Source organism: Akebia trifoliata, chromosome 6, assembly GCF_017979445.1.
Source record: "Akebia trifoliata isolate Shusen 1 chromosome 6, ASM1797944v1, whole genome shotgun sequence".
Classification (NCBI taxonomy): domain Eukaryota; kingdom Viridiplantae; phylum Streptophyta; class Magnoliopsida; order Ranunculales; family Lardizabalaceae; genus Akebia; species Akebia trifoliata.
In genome coordinates this window covers 13052643-13070365 of record NC_141380.1, presented here as the reverse complement: position 1 = coordinate 13070365, position 17723 = coordinate 13052643, and the positions used below count along the sequence as shown (strand labels likewise).

The 17723-nt window shown below is 35.6% G+C and overlaps 1 protein-coding gene and 1 long non-coding RNA gene across 7 annotated transcripts in view; one reads left to right on the top strand and one right to left on the bottom strand.

Moving 5' to 3' along the window:
* LOC147400265 (uncharacterized) overlaps positions 1 to 17723 on the bottom strand; it is a 70510-nt gene that overhangs the window by 6111 nt on the left and 46676 nt on the right. The gene's annotated exons all lie outside the window — the stretch shown is intronic.
* LOC147400266 (protein SUPPRESSOR OF QUENCHING 1, chloroplastic-like) lies at positions 1512 to 6662 on the top strand. Of its 6 annotated transcripts, XM_086445884.1 has the most exons (12): positions 1513 to 1954; positions 2353 to 2409; positions 3506 to 3643; positions 4216 to 4264; positions 4345 to 4400; positions 4566 to 4625; positions 4702 to 4753; positions 4832 to 4949; positions 5137 to 5193; positions 5281 to 5375; positions 6226 to 6325; positions 6577 to 6662. In XM_086445884.1, exons 8-12 carry the CDS (start codon positions 4932 to 4934, stop codon positions 6637 to 6639), a joined length of 333 nt encoding a protein of 110 aa, XP_086302010.1. In that variant the 5' UTR covers positions 1513 to 1954; positions 2353 to 2409; positions 3506 to 3643; positions 4216 to 4264; positions 4345 to 4400; positions 4566 to 4625; positions 4702 to 4753; positions 4832 to 4931; the 3' UTR covers positions 6640 to 6662. The 6 variants fall into 6 exon arrangements, with proteins under 6 accessions (XP_086302013.1, XP_086302010.1, XP_086302011.1 ...); XM_086445885.1 differs by lacking the exon at positions 4216 to 4264; XM_086445883.1 differs by having other exon boundaries at positions 3506 to 4264.

Below are 17723 nucleotides of genomic sequence, written 5' to 3'. Positions count from 1 at the left end.
ATACAAATTATGAATATTTTCAAATTAGGCAAAGTATAAACCTATGGTGATCTAACAAATCCGTAAATTTCAATATCGCACAAAACTACAAAATCAATAAAATATGGATATACATATCTCAAAATTTGTGAACATCAATATCATACAAAATTACCAATTCAAGAAAATATTAGCATACACAGATCTTACAATTGGCTAAAATCAATATCATGTAACATTATCAACTCAGGAAAACACAAATATATAGGAATTACCAAATTAATGAGTTGGAGATTTATGCATGTCAAATTTCTAAGTTTGGTACCTCGTGAACACATAGCAAATCAGCGAATAAAAAATCCATCCACATAAAACTCTTGAATCAAAATGTTATGAACACGTGGCAAATTAGCTAATAAAAAATTCTCATATATAAAGATTTTGAATCAAAACGTTAGGAATACATGGTAAATCAATGAATTAAAAATTATTGAATCATAATTCACACATATATGCAAATCAGACATTCATATATATGCAAAATTCATACATGTGGCAAGTCAGAATTTCATAGATAAATGGAAAAATTCTCGAATCAAAATGTTAAGTACACATGATGAAGTGGGAGAGAAAAGAAAAGAAAAGAATGAATAAAAAAAGAATTAAAAAAAAAATGAAAACACAACAAATATAAATTACCTTTACGGTAAAATGATGCCTGCTATGATTCCTTCAAATAAAACTTGAACTAGCTTGAGACATCAGAGAAGGTTGGAAGACGATGAGATGGTGGCTGCTATAGATGTTGTTGTTGTGCTTAGGCGATAGAGAGAAGAAGAAAAATTTGCAAACATTACTGTTGTGTTGTCAATCAAGAAGAAAGAAGAAAAGGTTGTCTGTGTTTAAAAGAAGAATAAGAGTTAAAGGTGGGGTGTGCTGGGGGGTTTAAGAGAAAAGAAAGATCATGACAGTGGCTATGAGGGGGTGTTTAAGAGAAGAGAAAGAGCATGGTAATAGTTGTTGCTGTGGATAGTTGAAAAAGAAGGTAGGCGTATAGTGGAAGACGTGGCTGAGAGTTAAAGAAGAAGGTGGATGTGCAGTGGAGGACGTGGCTGAGAGTTAAACAAGAAAGATGAAGAATAGCGTTGTACGTAGCTGTTGTGGAGGAGGAGAAGTGAAGAGGGCTGTGTTTTGTTTTTAATTCCTTCTTCTTCTTACTTTCTTCTTTTCTTCATTTTCTTCTTTGTTTTTGTTGCCTCAGGAAAATTAGAGAAGGGAACGTGGAGAGGTAGAGAAAGTAGAGAAAACATGGAGACACTACGTGAAAATCTCAAATTTTTCTAAAAAAATTTGTTGGGCTTGGCCCGTCGAATTTTAAACCCAAAACTCCGCGGTCCGTAGACCACGTTTTTGGGTCCATCACACTCACTCTCTGCCTCTCTCTCTCTCACACTGTTTCTCTCTCTCGCCTCTCTTAGTGTTTCTCTTCGTCTCTCACAGTCGAACGATCGACCTCACTCTCTGCCTCTCTCTCTCTCACTGTTTATCTCTCTCTCTCTCTCTCTCTCTCTCTCTCTCTCTCACTCTCTCACTCAATCGATCGACCTCTCCATTGCTCACTCACAGTCGATCGATCGACATCTCACTCTCTGCCTCTCTCTCTCACTGTTTATCTCTTTCTCTCTCTCTCTCACTCAATCGATTGGCCTCTCCATTGCTCACTTACAGTCGATCGATCGACCTCTCACTCTCTGCCTCTCTCTCTCACTGTTTATCTCTCTCTCTCTCTCTCACTCAATCGATCGACCTCTCCATTGCTTTCTCCATTGATTTCTCTCCCTGTCTCCCTCGATCTCATCTCTGGATCGATGTCATCGCTCAATCGCTCTCTATTTGATCGCTCGATCTCTGAACATTGGAAACGATGGAGTGATCTCTCGATCTCGAAGTGATCTGTTCACTGTTGTTTTTTAAGGTGACTCTCTCTCTCTCTCTCTCTCAGGTTGATGGATCCATAGTGTTGTTCAGATTGATGATGATGAGATCTAGGGTTTTAGATTCCACAAAATATATTAATTTTGATTTTTTGTTTCCCAAATGTGTTAATTTTACACGAAACAAAACCTAAAAACAAATAAAAATTTGGTTAAGGATCCAAATGATTTCATAGATCTGAGTGTTTTGATTTGATTAGATCTGAATTTTTTCACCATTTTTTTTCTTTCTCCTTGGATTCAAGTAGATATTCTACGGTGAGATTTTGAGAAGTTATGGTTTGTTTAATCTGATTATAAAACGAAGGGAAAATTTTCTTTATTTAGTGGCTTTAGAGCTCTTCAATCTCTGAATTTTCTTTAATTTTTAATGTTGCAGGAAGCATGCGAGAAAGAGAACAGCTTGGGGAAGATCTTTGTTGCACGATCTGAAACGGTACAGATTTTGGATTTTAGTTTTTTTCGGATTTTAATGTTTTTTGTTAATTTAGAATTTAGAATTGATAAATTTTATGAAAGTAAACAAACTTTATTTAATAAAATTTGCATTGAAAAATACATCATTACTTTACTATTGTCCTTAGTAGTTATGTTTTCATTCTCTTTTGTAGAGTTCTCAACTTTGAAATACACTATAGATTTTTCTACTTTTCTTTACTTTGGTTTCTCACCGTTGTGTTAAGGTTTATTTTGTTAGTCTAATGCGGTTCCAACATCGTGCTCGCTGGTCACTAATGAAATTAGGAGCAATATGCTACTGATCAGTTTGTGCTTTTATGTTTACTATAAGAAAACAAAAAAACAAATTATATTACTATGTTGGATGTAGGTGATGGCATTCTTACTGAAGGTGAAGTGTGCAAAATTTACAGGAAAGGTATTTAATTAGTTTGATGGATTAACTTTTGGCCAACACTTGGACCTTTGCACAAATAATTAGTTTGATGGATGATTTGTAGTCATTATATTTGAGAAAGAAACACAAATTGATTCTAGCCAGATCTAGATTCTTTCAGATTTTTAGATTGTTGATTAAGAATCACCAATGCTATTGAAAGCCTTATCCGAAAGACTTTTAGGAAAATCAGTCCTAACTACTATAGTCACATGTGCTGTTATTGAGATGTTTAAGAATCACCAATCAAAAAAACTTTTGGTATCAATCAAGCTACTTGTAGGTCCATCAAAATATGGGTAAAAGTTCATGAATGAGTGAGTGAGTGGACCAAAAAGGTGTGCCATACGTCCTATAATATAAACATACACCTTAGCATGCTCAAAGGTTCTGTACAGTCAGAGATAGTCCTTCAAATAAACAAATCAAAATATGTTACTTTTAAAAGCTAAAGCTGCAATTCTTAAATTATAGGGAACAATTTGCTCCACTAACCAACGAATGTTTTCTATATAAACTATACCATTCTAGAGTGGTGGTTGTAGGGTTTGAGTTACATTCTGTTTTGGAGAGAGATGAGAGACTTTATTCCAGATTTGGTGTTTTTGGTTAATGATCATTGCTCATCACATTTCAGTTGTCTACCTACAATGGAGGATTCATTCTCGAAGACAACAACAATACCAAGGTGGAAAACAAAAGTTCCACCACTGTTTAGAGATAGCACACAGTATTACACACATAAAGACAAAAGAACGGGTGACTGAAAAGATGGGTAAGAGAAAAATCTCTTATATGATCGACACTCATTGTTGTCATAATTGATCTTTGAAGTACGATGTGCAAACCACCACATTTTTTTCTCCATTACTGGTGTGTGGGTGAGGGACAATTCCTTGAATATCATTCTTGTGAACATCTAAGAGGCTTCTTATTGGCAGCCACTGGTTAGAGGTTGTCTATTAGTGATGGGATTGCTTGGTTTTGACTGTAGTTAGTTACCAATAGAGATACCAGCACCTGCAAACGAGTATTTTCTGCCTATATTTCAACACTTGATCTAGATATCTTCCTGGTTGTGGTCTAGCAACACTTTGACCTGTTCAAGGCCCCCCCCCCCCCCCCCCCGACCAAAAAAAAAATCTTATTTATATGCTTAAAAAAGTAAACTGATCAGAATGGATTTCACTCATCCACGACTTTAGATTCAGGCAAGCTAGTTAATATCCCAGGGCAAGAAATAAGAAAAGGGCAATCATTTTTGAAGTCCTAGGAAGAACTTAAAAGGGGGGTGTTAATCTGTCTAATTTTGTTTAGCATTTTTCTATTTCTCTTAACATGAATCAGGACAATCTTGTAAACTTGACGAAGCAAGCCTGCCTTGCTGATATTCCAGGTGCTTGCAATCTTTATCCTTCAAATCTGTGTTTCTTTTATCATATATTAACTTACAATATTTTATTTACATTCCTTTAGCTAGTCGTGCCGCTGATGGAGGACGTGTATCGGCCGCTGCAATTGAGAAGTCTTTGGTAGGGTTTCATTGGGCTGCACTTTCTATCTTCTCCTTTTCTATAACCAAATTTTACTACTGTTCTTGGTTTTATTGTTGTTGATGACAATAAAAGTTCTACTTGAGTGTTTTTTTGTAGAAGGTGAAATGAAACCTCTGCTAACTTTCTGTTTATGTTCTGAAGATTGACGAATTACGTGAGGGAAAAGGAGCTAAAGCAGAAAGTGGCTGAGTTGCGGTGGAGGTAGTTTTAAACGATTAATACTTTCTAAAGCAAGACATGTTGTATATATGCCTGAGAACTTGATTTGCATCTGCAGCTTGAAATGTGCCCATGAAGAAATCGAGAGGTTAAAATTGCAAAATACTCAGGTTGGTTTTTTGCCTCCATATTTGTTGCTTCCGTCACAATCCAAAAGGTTTTAGGTTTGATTTTCTAATATGTTCCAGGTCCAGTCATGATCGGAATCTCCACATGAGGCCCAAATTTTAGTTAAGGAATCCCATGGACCTTGTGACAATGATGAACAAGACGGATTGAAGATCAAAGATGGCCCAATTTGTGCAGGTTTCTTATTTCTTGTATTTGATTTACCTAACATTACCTTTGGTCATAGGATGGTTGTTCATATTATTTATTATAATTTCTCATTTTCTGCACCATCATATTCTTGTTTCATTGAATCATCGTGATAAACCCGTTTAACTTAAAATTCAAACTGTTCGTAGTAGAAAATTTTGTTAATTTCTTGCAGTATGCGAAGCGAAACTCTGGAATTGGATTCCCGGGGGCCCTTGAACTGATCATGCAGGTAAAACAGGCACAAAGTTCATGACTTTTCCATAAATCCATTGTTGGATCACTTCAACAAGTGATACATAGTTCTGCTTTGTCTCAGTGTAAAAGCAATGGGCTTAAAGTTGCGGTTGCCTCCAGTGCTGATCGAATCAAGGTTGATGCGAATTTGGCCGCTGATGGTTTACCATTATCGATGTAAGCCAAAGTACTTCTGTGCTGCATTTATCGTTCATTGTTTGTATGCAATACTTTATATTAAAAAAAAAAAGATGATTATTGGGGCGGCTTAAGGATACAAATAAAGAATCTAGAGTTAAGATGACCTATTAATCTATAACATACCCATCTTACATATTCTTTGGTGGGCAAATCAACAGTTTGAGAACTTTGTTTATATTGAACATTCAGGTTTATAAAGCGTAGTTGGTCTTACTGCCATTGTATTTTGTTTTCCTTTTAATTTGATTAGAATGTGGTGGTCAATAGCAATCTAAATCCATTACTTTTTGGTAATGGTTCCTCTCTTTTTATGTGTACCATTCATTACTAAAGTTGCATACCCTATACTCTGTCTTGATCCTTCTTATTCTGAAGCCGTTGGACGCCTAAGTATCTTTAAAGAGTTTTAATTTTATGTGGCTCTGTCTCTATTCCCTTTAACTACCATGTAATATGCAAACATCATACACCAAGGCTCCTAGACCTATTCTTCAATGCGAGCAGTTACTTGATCTACAACTTGAGCTCAATTAAGATAGTATATTTAGAAAATGTCATATTCAGGAATTCAGTTCCATTTTCCAGTGGTACATGGTTATTTAATGACAAGAGTTGGTTTATTTGCTTGATGGTAAGACTATCAAATGCTTCCGGTAGTTTTAATCCAAGAAATTTAGATTGAGAACTACAACCACAACTTTTTCTTAGTGGAATCTTTAAGATAATTTTCTTTAGTTCTTTTCGTGAGATTTTTTTAAGGTAATTTCCTCTATTGTTTCTACCTTTCCTGAATCTGACAGTATTGTATGCCCCATTTTCATACCAGGTTTGATGCAATTGTATCAGCAGATGCATTTGAGAATTTGAAACTTGCTCCGGATATTTTTTTAGATGCAACAAAGATCTTGAATGTGCCCCCTAGTGAGGTATACTGATCAATAAATTCTACACGGAATACTTATCCATTTTCATTGGTTACAAAGAAGGTAGTTTTCTTGGTTTGAAGGAGATTGTGGGTTCAACTTACCCACCTAAAAGAGGCTGTGATGGTGATAGTGACGATCATAAGTCTTTAATTGAGCATCCTAACCTTCTTCTTCATCTTCTTTATTTATTATTTTGTTGCTTTGTATGCACTCTTACCAATATCAAATACTTTTGCATACAAATTTTCCAGTGTATTGTGATTGAAGATGCACTTGCTGGAGTTCAAGCTGCCAAAGTTGCAGAAATGAGGTAAGAACATGTTCAATCTGCTTTTTCGATGTGCCCGAAATGGAAGCGGAGTACGTAGATGGTGTGATGAGGCTGTATGCTACGGTGGTGTTGCCGAAGAACATGGCGGGGGCGACGGTGAATCAAGTGTGGCAGGTGGGGTCATCTGTCACTAATGGAATTCCTAATGTCCATGGATTTGGACATATAGTATTGAGGAGAGTTGGTTCTCTTATAGTTTGTCTATAAAGTTACTTCTTAGGCTTTCTCTTAGGTATCTCTTAGAATCTATTATTGCTTCTTCAATTGTTTGTGTTTTTTGTTCTAAATTAAATCAGGAGTGTGACATAAATAGCTGTATATATATGTATCATATACTGCTTTATTGTCAGTTATTTGTAGCTTCGACAGAATTTTTGATCTTAATAGAGAGGTTTACATGTATATTAATTTTGGGTTATTTAATTTAGTTTGGAGCTTGTTTTATGATTTTTCTGATTTTTTTTTTAATATTATTTCGTTCATTGTGATTGGTGAATTAGAGGACCGTGTTATTGTTTGTTAAACCTCTAAATTTGACGGTCATACTCTATGGATTTTTTTTTTATTTTTTTAAGTCCATTCTCCAATAATTTGATAGTCCAGGGCCGTCAAAAAAAAATTCTACAAGAGAATATTTGACGGGCTAAGACCGTCAAATATGAGCCTTTTTCACATAGTGAGAGGTAAAGAGAGGGAGTAGAGACCGTGTCCAAAAGAGGATTGATTGGCTCTATTTAAAGAGTTTTGATTACAATTTTCGTTCTTCTATATTTCTTTCCATTGCAGTACGTTTCTTATTCTTTCTCTTTGTTGCTTCGAATTTTTATGAGAGGAGAGACATGTGAAGAGAGCTATGTGGAGAAGGCTGTGTGGAGAGGAAACCAACCCAAATAAAAGAAGATTTCCTTTCTTTTCTAGATTTTCCTTTTTTAAACATGCCACATTGATTTCTTTCTTTCTTTTTTATTTCTCACATTTTTCTTTCAGAGAATGGGGAGTGATCCCATGCTACTCACCTTAATAGTCCCTCATTGATGTGTTTGTGATTGGTTAGTTATTTTTCTTTTTTCTTTTTTTCCTTCAATTTTTAATGTGATTTAATTTTAAATGGTTGATTAATTTTATTTCATTTAATCATGAATGATTGATTTAATTTTATTTTTATCCTTGAATGGTTGATTTAATTTTATCTTTAATCTTGATTTTTTATCTTGATTGGTCGATTGAGTTTAATTTGAGCTTTGATTTTGATTTTTTAATTTGTTGCTTGACTTTAATTGGATTTTGATGAAATTTTAATTCAGAGTGGTTAATTAGTCTTTAATTTGATTTTAGATTTGATTTTTTTATTTAATTTTGAATTTTAAGTTGATTTTAAATTTTAATTGATCAATTAAATTTTAATTTTAGTTTAATGAATATTTTCAATTTGAATTTTTTTTATTTGACTTAGAATTTTAAGGTTGTTTTAATTTTAAATTTTAATTTAATTTTGATTAGTCCAAGGTTTTTCCAACTTATTTAATTCTTTTATTATCATCCATGAAGACTTCAAGAAAGTCTTCGACCATATTAGAAACAATACTCAACATGCACCTTTGAAAGGTGGCAGGAGTATTACATAGCCCAAAGAGCATGCGTCGATAGGCGAAGGTCCCAAATGGATAGGTAAACGTTGTGTTTTCTTGATTTTCAAAAGCAATTGGGATCTGATTGTATCCCGAATATCTGTCAAGAAAATAATAATAAGCATGACCGGTTAAACGTTCGAGCATCTGATCGATGAATGGGAGAGGGAAGTGATCCTTACGTGTCATCGTATTCAGTTTTCGGTAGTCTATACAAACTCTCCATCCAGTTTGGACATGAGTAGGTATAAGTTCATTATCCTGATTGGTCACAACTGTGACACCTGATTTCTTGGGTACAACCTGAACTGGACTAACCCATTTACTATTAGAGATAGGGTATATAATACCCGCATCTAAAAGTTTGATGACCTTTCCTCGGACTACTTCTTACAATACCGGATTGAGTCGCCTTTGTGATTCTCTCGATGGTTTAAAATTTTCCTCAAGATAAATCTGATGCATGACCACAGAAGGACTGATGCCTTTAATATCAGCTATGGTCCAATCAATAACTTCTCGATTTTCGCACAGAACGTCAAGTAATCGATTTTCTTGTGATTTTTTCAGAGTAGGGGAGATAATGACGAAAAAGGTCTCAGTATTACCCAAAAATGCGTATTTCAGCGTATCAGGCAATTGCTTTAATTCAAGCTTTGGAATTTCCTCAACTATTGGGGATGACGAGAGAGTGGAAATACTTTGGATTTTTGGCTGCCAATCCATCATAGGGACGAATTCAAGAAGAGAATTCACCTCCTTAATAGATTTCTCAGTATCGAACTCAAGGTCGAATTGGCCAAAATACTCTTCTAGCAGATCCTTGTTCTCCACTTCTTCAAAAATGCTACTAACCAGGGTATCGATCATGTTGACTTCTTCTAAATCATCCATGTTAGTAGATTAAAACTTATTTTGGAAGACATTCATTTTGACCTTCATGTCCCCAAATGCTAGGGTCATGATACCATTGTGACACTTGATGACTGCATCGGAAGTGGTTAAGAAATGTCTTCTTAAGATGACTGGAACATGAGAATTTGGGTTAATGACAAGTTTAGTGTCAAGAACTACGAAGTTGGCAGGAAAGTAGAAATCATTTACCTTGATGATCAGATCCTCCACTATTCCCTTGGGAATCTTTATCGATCTATCTGCTAGACTTAGAATGATATCCGTAGGTTTAAGTTCACCTAAACCTAATTGCTGATAGACTGATAAAAGAAGAAGATTCACACTAACCCTAAGATCTAATAGACATTTCTCAATCATCATATCTCCAATGTGCACAGAAATTGTAGGACAGCCTGGGTCCTTGAATTTTAGAACAATTGCCTGTTGAATCAGACAAGAAGACTGGGTCGTCATTACAGCCTCTCTTGGCACAGGAGTTTTTTACTTCACTATAGTAAGGTCCTTGAGAAATTTGGCATACGAGGGAATCTGACGAATTGTGTCAAGGAAGGGAATATTTATTTGAATATTTTTGAACACTTCTAAAATTCCTTCCAATTGTTTTCCCTTTTTGTTATCTATGAGTCTATGAGGGAATGGAGCTTTGGGAATGATTACTTGACTTTCGAGAGGAGGAGGTATTTCCTTAGACTGGTCATCTTTTTCTATAGAAGGTGCATTAGAGGTTGTTTCTTTGGTTAGAACCTCCTCAGGTATTTCAACTTTATTGCCCACCAATTTACCAGATCGTAAGGTGTGGACGGCTTGAACAGAATTAGAGGGACCTGCTTGACTATTAATTTCATACTGTCCTCTTGGAATTGTTCCTCCTGGATTAGGCACAGTTTGATTGGGAAACTGGCTTTTGTTTTTCTCTCCTATGGATGAAGCTAACTGACCCATCTAAACCTCTAAATTTTTAATTACCTGGGTAGTGACTTGGTTGGTCTGAGACTGGCTCTAGGTAGTCTAGTTTGTTGCTGTATAAGTTGTTGTTGTTGCTTTAAGATCACAGCCATCATTGATTCCAATGCTGAGTTTTTTTGAGCAACAGGAGGAGAGTAGTTGGTCATGGGGTCGACAATGATCGCCTGTTGATCAGAATTTTGAGGTGAAGAGTAGGATGGTTGTGGAACCAAAGATAGGTTCGCACTGGCATGAGTTTGACGATTGAAATTTTTCTGAAACCCTGGAGGACTTCCTGATTGGATAGGTTCACTTTGTCGATATGAAAAATTGGGATGAAACCTATTATCGGGATGGTATGTCTGATTATAGAAGTTAGGAGTGGATTTTCTATATGTGCTATAATTTCCAACAACATTGGCTTGCTCTGACTGTGAATTAGTCAAGGTGGGACAATTCTCTGTAGAATGACTAAAATTCTCATACAGTTGACATGATGAAAATGTCTCTGTGGCGACTTGCAGAATTGGAGTGGCTTCTTGGAAATTGGATTTGATACTGAAAGCGTCGAACTTTTTATTGAGACTCTGTAAGCTATTTACAATGCTAGTCATAACATTCTTGAGATCGGGATCGGACTTAACCTCATACATGCTTAGCTTCTTGACTTCAAAATCTCCTCTATCGAAATCCCCTATGTTTGTGCTTCAATTTTTAGCATTCTCAGCCAATTCGACTAAGAATTCACATGCTTGATTAGGAATTTGATTCATGAATTAACCCTGATGCATAGACTCGAGAAGAATACGTTTGGCTGTTAGGAGACCTCGATAAAAGAAATTAACTAATTGGACTTTGTCTATCCCATGGTGCGGACACTTGACAAGAAGGTCATTGAACATTTCCTAAGTCTGGGAGAATTCTTCATATGGTATTCCCTTGAAGTTCCGAATGGCATTTTTGAATTGTTCCATCTTTGCCATTGGAAAGAATTTGACCATGAATTTTCTCGACAACTCATCCCATGTAGTGATAGAGTTGAAGGCCAAGGAGTTTAACCAAGCCGCAGCATGGTCTTCGAGAGAGAGACGGAATAACCTAAGCTTGACATTTTCATTGTCGAGGTGACCATTTTTAAAGGTCTGGCATAAGGTCAAGAATTTATTAAGGTGATTGTATGGTTGTTCACTCTAAAAACCATGGAATTTGGACAGTATATTGATGGTGGCTGCCCGTATTTCAAATTGTGCCACATTAGTGGCAGGTAAATCTATACATGACGGAGGGTTGGTAGTAATAGGTACGAACAACTCATTGAGTGTTCGTTGATCCTCATGGATGTGATGAGGTGGAAGTGGATGTGGATCCATTTCTGGGACTGGTGGAGTGAGAACGGTGTTGATTTCTCATCTAACCTTAGGTAGCGGATGAGACCTTGTGATCTCTGGATCAAATACACTTGGATTTTTATGCGATCTCTTACTTAACATACATTATCAAATTGCGCACAATAAGAGGGAGAAATTCACATGTGAGAACTGGGTGCCTATGATAAGACAGCTCCTAACTGGTTCAAAAGATTAATCAAAGCCTCTAACCCAAATCTCTGAAATCGGAACAACTAGTTTAATCCCTAGGGGAGAGGTGGCACACAATGCTTAGCAAGGGCACTCTTAAGTCACCTCTCGTCTAGAATAGACGTGTGTCTATCCCTCGAATACACGTAGTACTACGGGCCAGGATTGCTCTTAGGCACTGTTCACGATCAAGAAGTGCAATTGGTGCAACTTATGATTAGCTTTGCTTAATGAGCTCGATGGAATCTAGAGTCCAGTCTAACCAATTTTAATTAATTAATGGCTGTGAATTTGATTTCCTAGAAGGGCAAGATATCGGTAATGAAATCTGATTCTTATCTTATGGTGCCATCCTCGTAAGGGTGCCCTTATTACTATGTGCGATCCAAGGTATATAGATTAGTCACTCAAAAGCAATACAGAAACTCACTAGCGAAAGATGCGTGAGTGTTTCGAAATTTTACCTCCCATTCTAGACGGGGGATGATCGAGCTGAGTCGACTCGGGCCACCAACACCAAATTTGGTGTACGAACCCGAGGGGCTGAGATAGTTTCATCCCACTATCGTCCATCCCTAAATCTATTACAATCCGAGCCCTCTCGAATGAAATTAAAAATTTAATACAAATGCAAGTTCCAAATACAAGTTGTTTTCTAAGAAAAATAAAATGCAGAGAAAATTCGAAGTTGCTAATCTTCTTGGTGAGAAAACCAGTTCAGTGGATAAAAATTTCACGTGTCGCCTTTCGTCAACTTCCGTCAAGTCCTTCACCTGAAAATAACAAAATCATTCAAATCAGAATGCTAAAGAAAAAACCAGTGTGTCCATTACAATGTCCATGATGTCAGAAACTTATTCAACAAAAATTAGCAAAAAATATTACCACGTCACCGCGGAGCACTAGGGGGCTACCGCTGAGTGGTGAAATTTTGATGAAAATTGATTTTTCAAATTAGAATTGGTTTCTGATATCCTGAGGATTGTAATGAAATTTTTTTTCTATTCGTTTAGCTTCTGTTTCAAACAAAACAAGTTCGATTCTGTTTCGAAAACTGTTTTGGATTTCTTTCCGAATTGGAAAATGAATCAACTCGTTGTCCCCGGCAGCGGCTCCATTTTGGTCGTTTGTAAAACTTGATGTGTAAATGCAGAGATAGAGATATGAAATATGGTCTTGGGTAAGTCGAATTCATTTCACAAGGACAATGAAGATTCAAAGATTCATTTGGATTAAAACCATAATAGAGTTTTAAGACAGATTGTTTTAAAAACAAAACAGAGTTGGAGCAGAAACTAAAATGGAAATCAACTTGAAATTGAAATTAAAACAGAAAATTGAGATTGAAAATCTGAGAGAGAAGGCTTAGAAAAGTCAATCAAACATTTGCAAATCATCCATAATGTAGATTAGTTCCAAGAATAACTCAATCCATGGAGCAAGTCATTGCTCATGGATCGGAAGGTGGAGCAATTAAATCAACGAAAGTAACTAAAAGTTATTCATGAAAATCCTAATCTAATTGAAATTGTCTAACTTATATTCTGATTCTTCACAGAGCATAGCCGTTCTTGAACTTATCTAACTAATGGCTATCAAAGTTGAATTAGAAATATAAGCTACATTACCTTAATCAGAAGAGAGTTTTCAGAATAATTAACATGTAAGTAAAGTAAGAAATTAAAACTACATTAGAGGGATGAATCTGCTCTGGCATTCTTGACTTCTCTAAGGAGAGTCTAGCCACTCATTGCAGGGTTCGTAGTTGCAAAAATAAGAAAATATAGAAAATGATAGATGAAGAAGATGATGAAAAATAAATATGCAATTTGATTCCTTCTTGAATGGATCTCCGAAAGAGTTACAATAAGAAATAAAGTATGAAATCACTCTTGTTGTTCTCACTACAATCAAAAGCTCTCTCAAAGAAGAAAACTACAGAGAATTAAAGAAAGAAAAATGAAAAATTACAGAAGAAGAGAATGCCCCTTTCTTTGAAATCAACCCTCCAATTTATAGCATTCGTAATCGGCGTCATTGGATTGATTTTCTAGATGATTTGCTTCGAAAGAACCATTTTGTTACAACCACCGAAGTGTCTAGAACATCTTGTACAAATCTCGAGAAAAAATTCTTCGAAATCACCGTGGAGCACCAAGCCCTAACCGCCGTGCGGTGACGTGGCGATCAAATTCCTCGAGATTTTGTTGGATGCTTCCTTTTTTCTCACATATTGTAACCATCTTTGTTTCGCGATTTGATAACTTCCGCGTGTGCTTTATTTATCTACAATTAGCAATAATATCTTATTAGCTCTATTAATTTGGATAAATAATTTAATTTTATAATTATTTAAAGGAACTAGCATTTATACGGTGATAATCTTAGTGTAATTATGGTCCCAAAATCGAATAATTGGGACCTTATCATTTTTCATCCAAGATTTTTCTCCCAAAATGAATCCTCAACTTATTCTCACATTTTTAGGCAAGTAAGAGTTAATAGTCAGCATGAAAGGGTTTCAATGGGTTCTATAACCTAGGTTATCTTTAATCCATTAGCATCAACTTCTTGAAAAAAACCTTACCCTTGATATTTCTAAAAAAAAAAAAAAAATCCATTATATTTGAGCTCTTAATGTTAGGTTTATTAAACCCTTTTCACACTAAAGATCTTAAGCTAGCACAATCACAATTGATCCAATCTAAATATATATGCAAACGTGTGCAAATAGGCATAAAGGTATGCCAATAAAAGATCAAAAGCACATGGGACGGAATTTTTTTAGCTATATTCCAACATAGCTATCTGTGTACAAAATGTGAGTCAATTTTACAAATAAGTGTGAACATTTTTGTTGGGTCCACGATCCCAAAAAATGTGGAAGTACAAGACTCAACTAGACAGACTAACAATCGATAAAAATAAGCAAACAACCTACAACCTAAAGATATACAAGCTAATCCTAAGAATGTCCAGAGGCACCCGAGGTCGTGGAACTATCTTCAGAAGTTTGGTCTTGGGTAGGACCACATGCAGGAACTAAGAGACGAAGATAGCGTTGTATCTTGTTAATGCGTGATTCCAAATGTATAGTGGATTGTTGAAATTGACGTTCCAACTGCTCCTGCGACACAAGGATATGACATTATTGTTCACCAATACCCTGTTGTTGTTGCTCAAGGGACATCAAGCGAGCCTCAATGTAGAACTCACTACATGAAAATTGGAAAATTCTACAGAAAAAGTTGACGGGCCAAGGCCCACAAATTTTAGAATCTGAATTTTGAAATTCTTGATGTTCCCAGATTTGATGGCTTAGAGCTGTCGAATTTCTCTCATCCTTCATTATTTTGACAGATGTGGTTTGTCGAAAAAAAAAAATTGACAATGAAAAATTCGACAACAATTCGACCTCTTGGTCCGTCGAATGTTATGAAATTTGATGGCCCATGACCGTCAAATTTGGACTTTCTTCACATTGTGACTCCTTGCCAAAATCAGGTGTGGATACCCGATCATCTTGAGAATGAGAAAGCTCATCCTATGATGTTAATGGAGATAGAGATGGAGCATCAAGAGCCTGTTTAAGCATGTTTTTAAGGTTCGATGTTCCAAAGGTCTTAGTCGAAATCATACGAGGAGGGTCGAAAGATGACACTCCAGGTAGAGACGAGATATTAGGTGACCAAAACCAAGACTTTTCTTAATGCTTGAAGTCACAACAACAATGCTATATTTCAGAATTAGAGTCAACAAACACATATGTTAGCTTTGAGCCACATAGTACATCAAATCATAGTGGTATGACACTAATTCGATGGAATTCCCATACAAATTACCAAATTGAGCTGGTGGCCTGCCACATTTATATGAAGTTTATAATGATTCAAGCACAAACTGGCACCCCCCCCCCCACCATACCTATGACATTTGCAAGTCATATGAAGAATCACACATATGAATAACATACACTGACAACATTAAATTAGGGTAATAAGAAAGCCACACACATCATGATCGTAGCCCAAGTAAAACTTGATTAAAAAAAAGTGATAAATGTTTCATGCACAATGGTCTTAAGTAGTCCCTTAACAGATGTAGAACATCCAAAAACAAATAGATTGGAATTAACTTTGGGACCGATTAATTGCACACTAGTAACTCTTGGTTGCACATCAACCTTAAAAAATCCTTTATTTTGTTTTTTATAACCTCTATTTTAACCAACTTCTTGTAATCCATTACGTAACCTTTTAGGGTTTAAGCTTTATTTTAACATGTAATTTGGTATTCTTTCTTGTCCTCTATTTTGATTATGTATTTGATTGATTTTGTTCATGTTCTCTTTGGTTCCAACTTAATAAAGTTCCTGATTTTCTAAGCATCATTTAGAATTTGAACTGAACCTTTGTATTTCAAGAGAACATAACTTCATAAACATGGTTTTGAAATGAAAACATATTTCTTGGAAAATAACCGAACTAGCACTATGTGAAAATACCCAAAATTTGACGGTCCAAACCCGTCGAATTGGGCCTTGTCGAAAAAATATTTGACGGCTAAAAATCATAGAATTTTATAAATTCAATAAATTTAAGTCGTCGAATAACATATTTTCGACGATTATAGGCTGTCGAATCGGGGATTCTTACCAATCAATTGCATAGGGCTTCTCTAATGGACCATGGGCTTGAAATTAGGATCATAGCCCAATACAAAAGTTAATATTGAAACCTAAATCTGATTTTGTCCTGAATTGAATTCTTTGAAGATAACCATGGGGAATCCTCTAATAAAAATAATAGCATACATATGTACTTATGGAGAGAATTATTATTAAATGAAAAAGAAAACTTCTATTAAGCTCAAATCTCTGCGATAGTTCACAGATAATTAAATTCATGGATATTATTTTCTTAATTAAGATACGAATTTTGAAATGGGAACTCTACCAAAATATATGCCTACATTGTTTTATTTTTTATTTTAAAAAAGGGGGAAAAACCTTCCTAACAGGCAACCACCACTGCTAGCTTCCTAGTTATATTGCTGCAATTGGTTGATCCAAGAGTTTTCTCTGAGACATCGATCGAACAACTCGCTTGTTGGATGATCGATAAACTATCGGCAGACTCACAACTGCCTTTCACCATAGATCCACACGAGCCCTGTGGTTCTCCAAAGCTAGCAAATTTAACAGCTAAAATGGTTGAATCCTCACATGACAACCCCAAGGGGTTACCCTCTGAAATCGCCTCGACCCATCTTCACTAAATAGTGGATAGGGGTCCGATTTATTAAATGGGAGATTTTGAAGGAAGGGAGTCGCCACCTAGTTTAGGTCTAGGAACCATAAATAACTCCAAATGGATATGGGTTGATCCACGGATCAAAGAGATGGGTAAGGGATCTGATTACGGGTTTCGAAAGGTATTAGGCACCGAACCCGCCCGATCAAGATGATCGGTCTCTACTACAATCCAAAATCATCTTATGGTCAACATACAAAGACTACGGTCAAGATCACAGTCCAATCATCATCATCAATTTATGTTGTATTTGCCAAACAAATCCTATGGCTAAAATTGTCCCAATTTTTACATGATCATTCTTTGAATTCCATAAAATATGGATGGATTTGAAAAAGCCCTAATTAGCTCCATGATTTGTAATCAATTAAGGAATCCACATGCTCACATTTTTCATATTGCCAAAAATAGAAACTCATGAGAATATTCTAAATGGGAAGATTACAAATAGAAACCTACCAAATTGGACTTATAATATTTTCAAATTAGGAACGTGAAATTTTCTAAATTAGAATTCAAGAGATATATGCTGAATTCCCAAATTAAAAATTTAAAAGGATACATTTTCTAAAATAGAACATTCCAAAAATGTAAGTTTTTAAATTTGAAACTCCCAAATTTCCATGAACATGAACCTCCTAAATATAAAAATGCAGAATTTTCTAAATTGGGAAATTGCTAAAATGTGAA